This window comes from Gossypium hirsutum, chromosome A02 (genome assembly GCF_007990345.1).
Source record: "Gossypium hirsutum isolate 1008001.06 chromosome A02, Gossypium_hirsutum_v2.1, whole genome shotgun sequence".
Lineage (NCBI taxonomy): Eukaryota > Viridiplantae > Streptophyta > Magnoliopsida > Malvales > Malvaceae > Gossypium > Gossypium hirsutum.
This window is the reverse complement of record NC_053425.1, coordinates 10408123-10423313: the sequence shown is the minus strand read 5'-3', so window position 1 is coordinate 10423313 and position 15191 is coordinate 10408123. Positions and strand designations below refer to the sequence as shown.

Here is a 15191-nt window from a genome sequence, read left to right as displayed (position 1 = left end):
CATACATGCGTATGTAAACTACATACTTAGAAGACGGAGTTGTGTTTAAAAGCAATATATAATAAATAATTAAGCGTATGGTTTGAAACTAATTAATAATAATATTCGAAATATGTACTATATTAAAATGAAAAAAATAGATTAAAGTGCGAGTAAAACAAAATTTAACTACATAAATACATCAAATTAAGAATATTAAATGTACTACAATTGTTTATCTTGGTATGGCATCAATCGTAGTTGATGTCGAGTTAACTTGGGACACCAACTCAATCAATCACATTATAAATAAAAAATTCTAGTACACCTATGTGTGTGAAAACTAACACCATATTTGGTTGGGGAGAATGGAATAACATTACCTCTTTATTCATTGAATGGTAAACCCTTCCTTTATTTGGTTGAACGCAATACTCATTCAATAAAATGATTATTACTTCCTTATTACTTGCCTTCTCGTAATAAACATTATTTGGAATCACCAAATAATGTTTATTCCATGCAACATTGAATAACAAAAAAAAATCAGATTAATCCTTTAAAACTTGGACTTAGAAAATATAAAAATAAAGTATTTGAATATTTGAATATAATTTAATATAAAATATTTAATTCAAAATATAATTTAAAAATAAAATATTTTAAATATTTTAATATAATTTAATATAATTTAATATAAAACAACAAAAATATTTTAATATAAATTAATATAAAGATAATTATATTAAAAATATTATTAAATTATTTTTATTAAATTATATTTTATAATAATTATATTAAAATATGATTAAATTATTTTTAATAATAATCCTATTAAAATTTAATAATAATAATAATGATCTACCTAGAAAAATCCTGCTAAAGGTACTCTGGTGATTTGAGTTTTTTTCTTTATGCTATTATAACATCATTCTATTCAACCAAACATAGGAATATTATTATAGTTTTATTCTATTTCATTCAACCAAACAATTAAATTACTGATTACAGTTCTATTTCATTACAATTATATTACATTATAGTTTTATTCCATTACAGTGAATCAAACATAGAGTAAATATTTAAAACACAGATGTAATAAAATATGCATAATATAATTATATTTAAATAAATTTTTAATTAAATAATAAAATTAAAATTTTATTAATGTGAATTGCATTATTGAAATCCATCACATACAAATTTATAATAAAAAAATTAGTATTTAGTACCATGAAAATGTAGTTTTTTTTATATATAAATAATGGAGAAAAGAAAAGCATTTTAACTTTAAAAAATTTTCCATTTAGCATTGTTTGAAAAGTAGTTTTTTCTGACAAAAGCAATTTTGGCAAAGATGGTACAGTGCAGTCGCGGAGCAAGTGGTGGGTATCTTAAAATGAAAAATTTTCTAATTAAACTTTATATAATTTATAAAATTTTAAATTAATAATAATAAAATTATAATTTAACCTCTAAAAATAATAATAATTTAATTTAATTTTTTAAAATTATAAAAATATAATTTATTAAAATAATGAAATTATATTTTTATTATCATAAAAATATATAATTTAATTATGAGGGGAAGAAATTTTTCTACCTCAGCTACTGATACAGTGGATGTTTCTCAAAAGATGTCTGACTTCTCCCATTGATAACCACACGATATTTTTATAGTTTTACAGTAACAAAATACTATATTTATATACACACACATGTAATACACTTGTATATGAACAAGAATCTCTGTTTTCTCTTTCAAAGAAAGAAACCATGGGTGTTGCTCCAGCATATCCTCTATTACTTTTGTTTCTCACTGGGATTTCCATTTGGGTAGTTGAAGCTGAAGTTCACTATTATGATTTTGTTGTAAGTAACTTTTAGATCCATCTTTCGTTTCCAATAAATGCATATGTGTATGAATATATACTGTGATGATCTTCTGGATCTGAACTGTAGCTGGCTGAGAAGAACTTCACGAGGCTGTGCAAGACCAAGAGTATGCTGGTTGTTAATGGCCAATTCCCAGGACCCACCATTTATGTTCATAAAGGTGATACAGTGTTTGTTAATGTCCATAATCATGGGGATTATGGTCTCACCATTCACTGGTAAAATTTTCTCTCTAGTTCATTTACGTATCTGTTACAGACCAAGATGTTATATCAATAATATTTTGGAGGTTTCATTTGCAGGCATGGGGTAAAGCAACCAAGGAATCCATGGTCAGATGGGTCAGCATACATCACGCAATGCCCTATTGAACCTGGCCACAATTTCACATATGAAGTTGTGTTTTCTGAGGAAGAAGGAACCCTCTGGTGGCATGCTAACAGTGATTGGACTAGAAACACTGTTCACGGTGCCATTGTCATTTACCCTCCTCATGGATTTTCCTACCCTTTTCCCACTCCTGCTGGAGAACAAATCCTCATACTCGGTAACCCTTAATTTCTTTGCTTAATTGCATATTTAGGTGTGTATATGTGTGTGTATATGAGAATGAATAAACTTATATATGAATGCATGCAGGGACTTGGTTTACCTATGATGTAAACAAGGTAATCAAAGAGATCCTGAGAACTGGGAAAGATGTCCCTATATCTGATGCTTATATCATAAATGGCCAGCCAGGAGATTTCTGTGCTTGTTCTAAAGGTATCCTAAACTATAATTGTTGGATGATTTCCTATAGGCTTAAGAGTTTTCACGATTTTAGAGCTTTCGAGCTCAAATTTCGGTTTAAGCTTTCAATTGCAGAAAATTCAATGGATAATTGTGACATACATGATTATATATTGATGGTGTTGCAGAGATGGCATACCGATGGCAAGTCGATTACGGGAAGACGTACTTGATTCGCTTAGTCAATGCATTGATGAATGAAGAGTTCTTCTTTGCAATAGCAGGACATGATCTCATAGTTGTTGGAATCGATGGAAGCTACCTGAAACCTTTTACTACAAGTTATGTCATGTTATCAAATGGTCAAACAATGGATGTTTTAGTCAAAACAAATCAATCTCCTGGTCGTTATTACATGGCCGGTCGACAATATTACACCGATAATCTGTTTTTTACTGGATATGATAAAACAAATGCTTCTGCGATTCTTGAGTATAGAGGGAAATATGACCGACTGTCATCACCTTTCTTTCCCAAAACACTTCCTTCGTATACCGACTATGATTCTGCAACACGATTCAGGAAGCGTCTGAAAAGCTTGGCCAGCAAAGAACATCCTATAGATGTTCCGAGAAACGTAACTACCCAAATGTACATAACAGCTTCCATGGATAAAATTGTTCACAACTTTTCTGCGTATATGGACTATACTCTTCTTTCAAGCTTAAACAATATAAGCTGGGTGAACCCCTCAACAGATTTGCTTCAAGCTTATTACAGGTAAAAATTCTCCTCCTCCTTTATAGTTTCTCGCGTTTTCTTTTGGTACGAAAGAGACCGTAATTGGTGAATGAGGGAAGGCCTTGCAGATGTCGGGGTTCAAGGATTCGGCAGAGCACTTATGGCTTTCCCTTGTAGAAATATATTTGATATAATGTCACTGGAAATGGTTACAATATCACAGATTTTTCATTGTAGGAACTTGAGTGGATTCTATACCTCGGATTTTCCGGATGAGCCTCCCTATTACTTCGACTTTGTCGCTGATTTGACAGATGATAGTACGCATCCTTTGAAGGGGACGAAAGTGAAAGTTTTGGAATACGGTGAAGAGGTTGAGATAGTGTTTCAATCGACAAATCTGTTGAACGCATCGAATGAGCATTCTATGTATATACACGGGCATAAATTTTACGCACTCGGAGAGGGTTATGGGAATTTCAACAGTACAAGAGATCCGGAAACTTATAATCTAGTTGATCCACCTTACCTCGGCACTGCTTCACTCCCTGTGAAAGGATGGCTTACTATCAGATTTAAAGCTAACAATCCTGGTAACTTTCTATAATTTTGCCTCTGTGTGTGTACCTTTTCCATTTGTATTGCAGACTATGAGCGTGTTATATATAGCCATATGTCGGAGCTATAAAACCCGAATTTTGTTCGAAACTTGTGAACAGGAGTGTGGGCAATGCACTGCCAGGAAGGTAGACATTTGATTTGGGGAATGAACACTGTTCTGATAGTGAAGAATGGCAGCAATCCGGAAACAAGCATTCGTACTCCCCCTCCTAACATGCCTTCTTGTGCAAATTATCCTTCCATTCACAGAGCTTTGGAAGTTTCGGCTGAATAAACCAGAACAAAGTCAGCTTTGTGCATGAAAAAGATCGATAATCTGAATGTGGTAAACACCGATGGTTTGTGAATCTTTAAAGAGTTCCTTGGTTTATACAGTTGTTTGCTCAACTGCACATGCTAAGGTTTGAACTTTAAACCAGGGGGCTAGCAAAAATGTCGAAGAACAATTTTCATGTACCAAAATATCAGCAAAACTTAGGAATTTATGCTTTCAAGAATATATTAGGGACAAGATTACTCAGCAATCCAGGATTGCAGATAAATATATTAAAGTCCAATGAAAACATGAACAATCATCATTTCTTGCATGAAAGCTTAACCTTATACTAAAATTTGAACATATGACCCTAATCAAAAACTAAAAGCAAAATCACCTGGGGTTCTACAAAATTTTAGTTCTTATATTTCATCTCTACCAAAAACAAAAGTAGTATCACAAAATGCTTCGATAAAGGGATTTTAGAATACAAATCTATGTATATATAATGGATAAGAATCATAGGAACCAGAAAATATGGATGCATTGAGCAACCAAAAATAAAACGACGAGTTTGGCTCGTAATCAGCATGCACAGCCACCTCTTTGCTCAGTCTCGTTGACAGCATCTGGGATGCCCTGAAAATATCTGCAAATTCATACACAAATGTGATATCAATATACTCAGAAATATCGTCCTTTTACACCAACTATTAGCTATATAATGTCCCGAAAGCATATGCTAAAGATCACGGCTGTACAGTGAAAAATGCAAGACAAGATAATGATCATATCCGAATCTCCAGTGTTTGATAAAACCGTACTCCTTCCTGGGGCTAAAACACCAGGTTGGACATGCCAAAATTCACTTAAAAAAACGAAGGGAATAGACCTCAAGATAGATGAACTTACATGTCCTGCTCGCGCTCATTCACAAGAGCAGTTTTCGCAATACAATGGAATGCAACATCAACGTTGATATCTTCTTTTGCTGATGTTTCAAAGTAAGGTATGTTTTCTTTCGAAGCACACCAGTCTTTTGCTTTCTTCTCAGAGACCTACATGGCTCAAGACACCACTTATTAAGCTGAGGTCCTGTGAGGATAAAAGAAAATTAGCAAGTATAGAAACTAGACATCCTTACCACTCGAGTATTACCGCCATCTACATCTATCTTGTTTCCAAGCAATATAAAAGGAAACGTCCTGGGGTCAGTAGGATTTGCCTGGCATGAAACCAGAAATAGAAACTGTCAGATTACAGTTTACTAATTAAGGAATATTTAAGTGTATCAGATAGGATTCTGTAAATATTTTACTGATTACTATCCATAACTTTAAGGCTGTTTTTTTAGACAGCATCCCTAGAGTTAGTCTGTTTCCTAGTATAGAGTTTCCTAAGTTAGGCTTACTATGTGTATAAATATTTACGTAATGTCTTATGAATAAAATGGAATAGAAAAAGCCTGTTCTTAACATGGCATCCGAGCCAGGTTTTTAGCTCAAATTCTGGGATTTTTTTTTCTTTGTCTGGCAACTTCTTCTCATTCCCGATCAACCCTCAAGCCTGTAGAATTTGTTCAAAAGAAACATGGCTGAAACTGTCAAAACCAGCAACACTGGAGAAGGGAATTCTCAAGAATCATCTGTTGAGTTCAGTAAAGAAGAAATTGAGAAGTTGAAGAATCTGCTGGGATCATTGGAAAAATCTCCTTCAATAGGTACTAGTGGTTTGGTTTTTTCATGTATATCCTCTTCTCAAAATTCTAAAATCTCGGATATACCCACAAAAAGTTCTTGGGTCATTGACTCAGGAGCTACAGACCACATGACCCACTCCTCACAAAAATTTGTTTCATATACACCTTGCCCTAGTAGTAGAAAGATAACAGTAGCCGATGGTTCTGTGATCACAGTGGCTGGTCAGGGTGATATTGTTATAAACAAAACCCTTACTCTTAAAAATGTCCTTCATGTTCCAAAACTATTTACCAATCTTCTATCCATCCAAATAATTACCAAAGACTCTAACTGTAGTGTGGTTTTCTATCACAATCAATGTCTTTTTCAAGAACAGAATACGAGGAGGATGATTGGACATGCTAAGGAAGTAAATGGCCTATACTATCTTGAGGAATCCAGTGGAGAAGTTAGTGCTCTGAATTCCTCACCATTATCTTTCATATCCGAATCTATTAAAACCAATAAAAACCAAATTTGGCTCCATCACCTCCGCCTTGGTCATCCATCGTTTAGAGTCCTTAAAATTATGTTTCCTTCATTGTTCAAAGGATTAACTGTTGAAAAATTCCATTGTGATGTCTGTGAACTTGCAAAACATAAACGTACCTCTTTTCCGATAAGCAATAAAAGAACATCCACTCCTTTTACTCTTATTCATAGTGATGTTTGGGGACCATCCACTATTTCAAAAATTTCTGGGGCTCGGTGGTTTGTATCCTTTATTGATGATTGTACCCGTGTGTCTTGGATATTTCTTTTAAAACAGAAATCTGATGTAAGGTCTGTCTTTCCAACCTTTTACAACATGATCAAAACACAATTTGGAGCTGAAATAAAAAGGTTTAGGTCAGACAATGCCAAGGACTATTTCAATCAGTTTCTCTCACCATATTTCCAAGAAAGAGGCATTATACATGAGTCATCTTGTGTTAGCACACCCCAACAATTATGGTGTTGCCGAAAGAAAAAATGGTCACATTTTAGCTATTACAAGAGCCCTCTTGTTCCAAAAAAAATGTCCCTAAACAAAACTGGGGGAGGCTGTTTTAACTGCTACTCATATGATAAATAGATTGCCTACAAAAGTCCTTTAATCTCAAAGTCCTATGCAAGTTCTAGCAAAATTCTTTCCTGATTTTAGTACTTCAAGTAACCTTCCTCCCAAAATATTTGGTTGTGTTGCCTTTGTACATGTACATTCTCAAAATAGAGGAAAATTTGATCCACGAGCTGTCAAGTGTGTCTTTTTCGGTTATTCTTCCACTCAAAAGGGGTACAAATGCTATCATCCAGCCACAAAAAAATTTTATGTATCAGCGGATGTTACTTTTGCAGAACAAGAGAATTTCTTTAATCGTCCTTATCTTCAGGGGGAGATCTTATTCACAGAAGATAAGGACAGAGAATTCTTTCTTCTTGACATTCTAGCTACTGTCCAGCAACCAAACACTCACATTCCAGCTCCTGTCCAGCAACCAAACACTCACATTCCAGCTCCCGTCCAGCAACCAAACACTCACATTCCAGCTCCTGTCCAGCAACCTGAAACAGAGCCTAATACACCCAAATCACAAAGAGGGATTCAGGACACTACTCGTCCTTTACTGGTTTACTCAAGGAAGAAGGCACCGGTGCAAGTTCAATCATCTTCTCCTCCTATACAACCTGAGGTAATTGCTGAACCTACTACTGAAACTATTGAAAATTTAGATGAATTTCCCATTGCTATTAGAAAAGGGATTAGAGCCCGTACAAAACATCCCTTGTACTTATTTTTGTCTTACAAAAATTTGTCCCATAACCACAAAGCCTTTCTTACTAGCCTAAATTCTATCTCCATTCCCAAAATTGTATCCGAGGCATTAGAAGATGAGAATTGGAAAAATGCCATGAAGGTTGAAATGGAAGCTCTTGAAAAAAATAAAACATGGGACTTGGTGAAATTACCGAGAGGGAAGAAACCAGTGGGATGTCGCTGGGTGTACACAGTGAAGTATAAATCAGATGGTTCTTTGGAGAGGTACAAAGCAAGATTGGTTGCTAAAGGGTACACTCAAATGTATGGAGTAGACTACCTTGAGACATTTGCCCCTGTTGCAAAGATGAACACTGTGAGAGTGTTGTTGTCACTAGCTGCCAACCGAGGCTGGAAATTACAGCAATTTGACATAAAAAACGCCTTTTTACATGGTGATCTTGAGGAGGAAGTCTATATGGATGTTCCACCAGGATTCGGTCCAAATACAGGACAGGTAGTTTGCAAACTAAAAAAGGCTTTGTACGGACTAAAACAGTCCCCGAGGGCTTGGTTTGGAAGATTTACCAAAGTAATGCTCAAGTTGGGGTATAAACAGAGTCAAGGAGATCACACTCTGTTTGTAAAACACTCATCTTCAGAGGGAGTGACTGCTTTATTAGTCTATGTAGATGACATTATAGTGACTGGTGATGACCTGGAAGGAATGGAGAGTTTAAAGAAATGCCTAGTAAAAGAATTTGAAGTCAAAGAGCTCGGAAAGTTAAAATATTTCCTTGGTATTGAAGTGGCACACTCTCGGGAAGGAATCTTTATATCTCAGCAAAAATACATAGTTGATTTGTTGACAGAGACAAGCAAGTTGGGATGTAAACTAGCAGACACACCCATAGAGATGAATCACAGACTTGGAGATGCACTAGAAGATGCAGCAGTTGATAAAAGTTCATGCGGAAGCTCATTTACTTGTCTCATACCAGACCGGATATTGCTTATGCAGTCGGTGTTGTAAGTCAGTTTATGCACAACCCCAAAGAATCACATCTTAGAGCTGTGTATCAAATTCTACAGTACTTAAAGGGCACGCTAGGTAAAGTAATCCTATTTAAAAAGGGGGAGAATTTAACCCTTGAAGCCTATACTGATGCAGATTATGCAGGGTCTATGGTTGACTATTGCACTTTCCTAGGAGGCAATCTTGTGACTTGGAGGAGTAAAAAACAGAATGTTGTGGCTAGATCTAGTGCAGAAGCTGAATTTAGGGCGATGGCTCTTGGAATTTGTGAGCTATTATGGCTAAAAATTATTTTGGAAGATTTGAAGATCAAGTGGGAAGGTCCGATGAAGTTGTATTGTGATAATAAGTCTGCTATCAATATTGCACATAATCCAGTTCAACATGATCGTACGAAGCACGTTGAGGTTGACAGACATTTTATAAAGGAAAAACTGGACAGTGGCTTAATTTGCACTCCATTTGTGTCCACTGACGGTCAACTAGCAGACATACTTACCAAAGGGTTGTCTGGAAAGTTGTTTCAGAAACTAGTAAGCAAGCTGAGAATGGATGATATCCACTTCCCAGCTTGAGGGGGAGTGTCAGATTACAGTTTACTAATTAAGGAATATTTAAGTGTATCAGATAGGATTCTGTAAATATTTTACTGATTACTATCCCTAACTTTAAGGCTGTTTTTTTAGACAGCATCCCTAGAGTTAGTCTGTTTCCTAGTATAGAGTTTCCTAAGTTAGGCTTACTATGTGTATAAATATTTATGTAATGTCTTGTGAATAAAATGGAATAGAAAAAGCCTGTTCTTAACAGAAACCATATCAGCATGCTAATCACTTTCACATAGAAATTAATATGCAGTTTAGGGTGTGCTGATGGAACCATTAGTAGTTAAAGAGAACGAAAAAGCCTCTGATCAAGGTCAATCAACAAAAGACCATCTTGCAAGAAAGTTTTCCTCATGTAAGGTGTGCTTCAGGTAATTAACCACTGTTTCTCAGAAAGAATTTATGTCCTACAAAATGTTCATTGGAAAATTTCACTAGAGTGGCTTCAATCTTTTAGTATATTCACAAGCCATGCCTTAGCACAAGCTTAAAGATTTATCATGGCAGGAGTACTAAAAGCAGTACAAGCCAAAAAGGACCTAATACATTGCACTTGCACATTGTTCTTGACATGTTTATAACTACGTGGATGCTATAGAGGCATAAAAACAAACAGCTTAAAGGGAAATGAAAGAACAGAGGAAGGGAAAAAATGAAACCTGTTTAAGGAACTCCTCATGCCAATTATCAAGGCTGTCAAATGATTTCATCACATTAACATCATGAACTAGCACACAACAATCTGCACCTCTATAGAAGGCAACTCCAAGACTTTGAAACCTTTCCTGCCCTGCAGTGTCCCATATCTAACCAATGCAAAAGAAAAAAACATCTTCAGATTTGAGCTATAAACAACATAAAAACACCCAAGATAAGAAGAAAAAACTCTACTTGAAGAGTGACATCCCGGTCGTCAATCTGGAGTTCTGTAGTGACAAAATCAGCACCAATAGTTGCTTTATATTGTTGAGTAAACTTCATATGAACATATCTAAATTCAACGAGTTAATCTTGAAAACATTTTAAACTAAGTGAATAAATAAATATATTCAAATGATTTTCAATTTACGATTATATCAACAATTACTATCAGAATAATCATCATTTTAGAAATTGAACTTAATAACCATATCAACAAACTAATTCACCATTGCATGGTTTGCACAGGTGGGACTTGGACAAACTAACTCACCCATGCATTACGCAGCTGGAATTCGAATATGAAATATCAAAGTTTCTAAACTCTCAAGCTAGCCATTAAATCAAAGCCGCATTGGCATTTAGATAAAAATTAACAACCTTATAAAAATTTACACAAAAATTTAAAAAAATCAAATTCAGATACAGATGAAAGGATACTGATTCATCAACGACGTCTTTCCCACTCTGACATTGACACAAAAAGCAATCAAATTTACTAACATTTAACGAATTTACAAAAATTCGTAAATTTTTCATTTGAATGAAGCCATCGGAATTGAAATTAAAATAAACAAGGATCGTACCCGCTATCACCGAGAACAATGACCTTCAGCAAGGTTCGTTTGCGCATTGACATGGCGGTTATTCAGCTTTGATTTACGTTTCTTAAAGGGGAAAAAACCCTTTTATCTTTCACACCCCAGTAATTAATTTTGATGCTTTTATATTGCTGTAGATATGGCTTCACTAAAAATATCTCCATAACTATTTATGGAAACCTATTTCTTTTTTTCTAAATTTCTATTTAATTACTTAATTTAATTAATATAATGATACGAAATTAATTGAGGATTAGCTCTATTGACATAGACATTGTCCTCATGGCGGATTTAAGTAATTAAAAAAATAACATTAATTAAAGGTAATTACCTAAAAGATCAAACCTAAAATTAAATTATATATATATACATTATATATAAAATAGTTGACTGAATTGGTTTCACGAGTCAACTTGATACTAACTTAATTATAAAATTATTAAAATACCCTTAGCAATTAATATTATTATAATATTATTTTTTTATCTTTCCATATATTTATATAATTTTCGAATAAAAAAATCAAAAACATTATTTAAAAATCAAACATAAAACTAACAAATTCATATAAAAAAAATTTTGCTGCTCCACTGGGAATCATTTGTTGATACATTTTAATAAATATATTATTTTAATATAAAATATTTTCGTTAGCTTAAAATTGTGGGCAACATAAAATCTAGTAAATATAAATTTAGATATTGACACAAATATGAGTAACAATTGCTATATTATTATTGGTGACAAATTTTTATTATCATATCATTCGTATTTTATATCTAATTATTATATGTTATTTTTATTATCCACACAATTACATTGAAATCTGCATAATAAAATTAGAAATGAGTTATTTAAGTGAATTAGAATATTAAGCTTTAGATTTATTAATAAATTTATTTTGCTTCAATCATATTAATATACTAATTTATTTTTGTTTTAATAAAAAATTATTTTAAATATTGTGTAATATAATGAGTAAATTGATTATGGATATAAGTTTAGGTTTGGAATACTACAAATTTTCAAGTTTATCTATTTAATTTAATTAATTAATTTATTTACAATAAGTACTCATAAATTTATGATTTATATTTATATAAATTATTTAAAATCTAATTACATCGTGATCATAATGTCCGAAACATTGGGCGCATTAATTAAAAAAATATTTTTTTAACAGAATGAGTAAATAATTTGGAAAATTTTAGAATCATGTCATTTGACACATTGACAATACTCAAAAATACTATAGAAAACAATTCATTTTCGTAAATAACTTACAACCCAAACCATTTTCGTAATTAAAATTTTTATATTATTTTGATTAAAAAAACCCTCAATATTTAGAGTAATGAAAATATATATTTAAATTATTTTGCGCAAGTAACCTGTCAATATCAAATTCAAATTCAAATATAAGAAAGATATGATCAAAATAAAATAATAAAATAAAACATTTTATATATATATTACAACTTCAACCTAAATTTTATTTTTTATGAGTATTTTATATTTGAGATTTATTTAATTTTATTATTTGATATTTGTATATACTTTTTATATACATATATTAAATGTTTTACAAAAATACAAATAAATCTAAAACAATACATCGAAATAGATAGATACTTATACATACCAATACCAATAGAAAAACAATACATTCACCGATATGATATTTACTACCTTATGACTTAATAAAAATCACATTTATTTTTTGTTTCCTTAAGAAAATTATTAAAGTAAAAATCTAATTGTTTGAGACCCTAATTGTGTTTTTTTTTCCTTAATTTATGAAAATTTATTTGTGTCAAAAGAAATTTAAATTAATGGTGGTTGAACTTTACCATGGAATCATTAAAATGTGAAAGGAAATTAAATGTGTGACACAAAGGTTATTTGTTGATAAAGTCTTAATTCGATTGACATCGATATTATTATTAGTGTAAGAGGATATGAATTCAAGTACGTTAACGCGCGTTATTCTCTTATTTAATGGTTGAGAAGAGGTTCTAAATAATTCTAAATATTGTATAAAATAAACAGATATAATCGCCTGTAATAGCAAAATGATAAACCAAAAAATCTTTAGAAATTGCAAACTTTCAACAATTAAAAACATTTAATTAATTAATAATTTGAGCAAAAGTTTAGAATGTATGAATTATTTCCAATAAATTATCTTAAGTTTTTTTTTAATTTTCAAAAAGAAATTGTATATGTTAGGTTAATTTGTAAAACAATAAATTATTTAATGGATTAATTAAAATAATGACTAAAATATATTTAAAAAATTATATGAAAACAATCTATTATATAATGATTTTATTTCATCTTTCAGAAAAAAAAAATTAATGAAAATGTCACTGGAGGATTGAATGCTCGAAATTTTAGTAGTTGGAATCAAATGTCATCTTTTATTTTATTTAGGTTTATTATAAGTTACTTTTTTTTGTTGATACTATAAAAATGGATTTTATGTGCCCACAATTTAACATACTGTCCATTCTTTCAAAAAAATAAAATAAAATTATACTTACCTATATATACCTCATGTCTAAATATAAAAAATCTCTAACATTAATTTTATATTTGCATATTTTAAGCATTTAATTTTAATAATTTTTTTCTCACAATCATAAAGTATGCAATATATTCAGAATATTACAACTATATTATGTTCTAAATAAATTATATACGATGTATGAAAAATCAAATATATTTATAAATAATCAAGAAATCTATTTGTATATCCTAAACGAAGAAGTAAAATAATTTATCCCTTAAAATTGTAAATTTAATCTAAAAATTTCCCACTAACTACATCTCCCCATTCTTAGAAGCAGCAGAAAACAATTAAAAAGAAAGAAACCCCACCAAAATCCAACTAGATTTTGAAGAATACAATATATTTTATGATGAAGAAAATAACACCTCTTCTCAAAATGCTTTCATTTCAATACTATCCAGAGTACCTATGGTAGATTACTCAGGGCTGAGTGCAGGAAAAAATTTTGGAGCACCAGAATTAAATTGTAATATAATTTGATCATTTTAATAGGCTATATCTTTATAATTTTAAATGATTAAATCAAATTTTTATCATTTTTAAGGAGGTTAAAGTGCAATTTTACCATTACTAACTTAAGATTTTATAATCTATAAAAAGGCTTAAATAAAAAATTTTCTATTTTAGAGAAGACCAAGATATCTGTAATTCCGGAATTGCAACTGCAATTAATAAAAATGATGGGGATTAAATGCATTTAAATTCATTTTTATTATTATTGTAATAACAATAGTAATTGGTATAGTTTTATAAGTAATGAATATTATTATAGGTAATTATGGTAAACATTAGACCGGATGCTTGGTTATGTAAATCCCTAAATGATGTTGGAAGTAATGAATAATTGTTTAAAATGACTTTTCTTCAATATGTTAATAATTAATTACTCAATTAATGCTTTAGAATGGACTGTGGGGGATATCTCAACCATTCATTACTTCCATCTCTTCCCCTTTATACAAGTATTTCCAATTTAATTAGCTATAGGGATTAGGGTAATTAGTTAGGACTAAGCTAAGATCCTTATCCTAATTAATTAATTAATTTGTAACCAAATAAATTTTGTTCATACTTTTTCCCCTTTTAAGATAAACAAAAATATAAAACCAATTCCAACATAAAGATAATGTGAATGGAAGCTTAAACCATATTATGAATTTTATTTTATTTGAAACAAAGGAAAAAGAAAAAATAAAAACTATTCACAATTATTTAAATTTTAAATTTGAAATCCTATCCAATATTTAAGAGAGTTTGGGAAAAAATATTAGATAAAATAATTATTAAAAATTTAGGTTAAATTTTTGCTTGACGTTCAAATCCTGAGCTCAAATCCAACTTGTTTTCTAGTCATGTAATATTATAATATAATCATTAAAAAATATGTTAAACTATCTATATTTAAAATTTTAAAAAAAATTAATAAAAATATATTAAATTATTAAATACTAAATTATAACTAGCATATTTTTTTTTTGTAAAAAAACTAAAAATAATAATAATATGAGTGAGCTTAACACAAATTTGAATAAATTCTTCACAAATATAAGTAAACATAGATAAAATTTGAAGCACGTATTATGAGTCAAACTAGACTTAAGCAAATAGAAAATGGGTTAATAATATACATAAGTTTGACTCAAACTCAGAGTAAATTATTTTGTTTAATTAATTGCATCTCTCCAAATGTTTTAAGTTTTATGAAGTTTTGGGAAAGAATGCCAAACAAGTCAAATAGTAAAAATGAAGTCAGATA

At 31.0% G+C, this 15191-nt stretch overlaps 2 protein-coding genes across 3 annotated transcripts; one reads left to right on the top strand and one right to left on the bottom strand.

Annotated features, from left to right (window-relative positions):
• Nucleotides 1–1564: 1564 nt before the first annotated feature.
• Nucleotides 1565–4532, top strand: LOC107910476 (laccase-21). The gene is made up of 7 exons (XM_016838327.2): nucleotides 1565–1851; nucleotides 1942–2093; nucleotides 2178–2422; nucleotides 2515–2640; nucleotides 2796–3387; nucleotides 3586–3941; nucleotides 4068–4532. Exons 1-7 carry the CDS (start codon nucleotides 1756–1758, stop codon nucleotides 4241–4243), a joined length of 1743 nt encoding a protein of 580 aa, XP_016693816.2. The 5' UTR covers nucleotides 1565–1755; the 3' UTR covers nucleotides 4244–4532.
• On the bottom strand, nucleotides 4471–10985 carry LOC107944672 (ras-related protein Rab7). Of its 2 annotated transcripts, none has more exons than XM_041090742.1 (7): nucleotides 10849–10985; nucleotides 10703–10729; nucleotides 10235–10334; nucleotides 10003–10149; nucleotides 5370–5450; nucleotides 5138–5283; nucleotides 4471–4874 (listed from the first exon to the last, which is right to left on the bottom strand). In XM_041090742.1, the coding sequence occupies exons 1-7, from the start codon at nucleotides 10899–10901 to the stop codon at nucleotides 4811–4813; spliced, it is 618 nt and encodes a 205-aa protein (XP_040946676.1). In that variant the 5' UTR covers nucleotides 10902–10985; the 3' UTR covers nucleotides 4471–4810. The 2 variants fall into 2 exon arrangements, with proteins under 2 accessions (XP_040946676.1, XP_040946681.1); XM_041090747.1 differs by having other exon boundaries at nucleotides 10689–10729; nucleotides 10849–10949.
• Between the last annotated feature and the right edge of the window lie 4206 nt (nucleotides 10986–15191).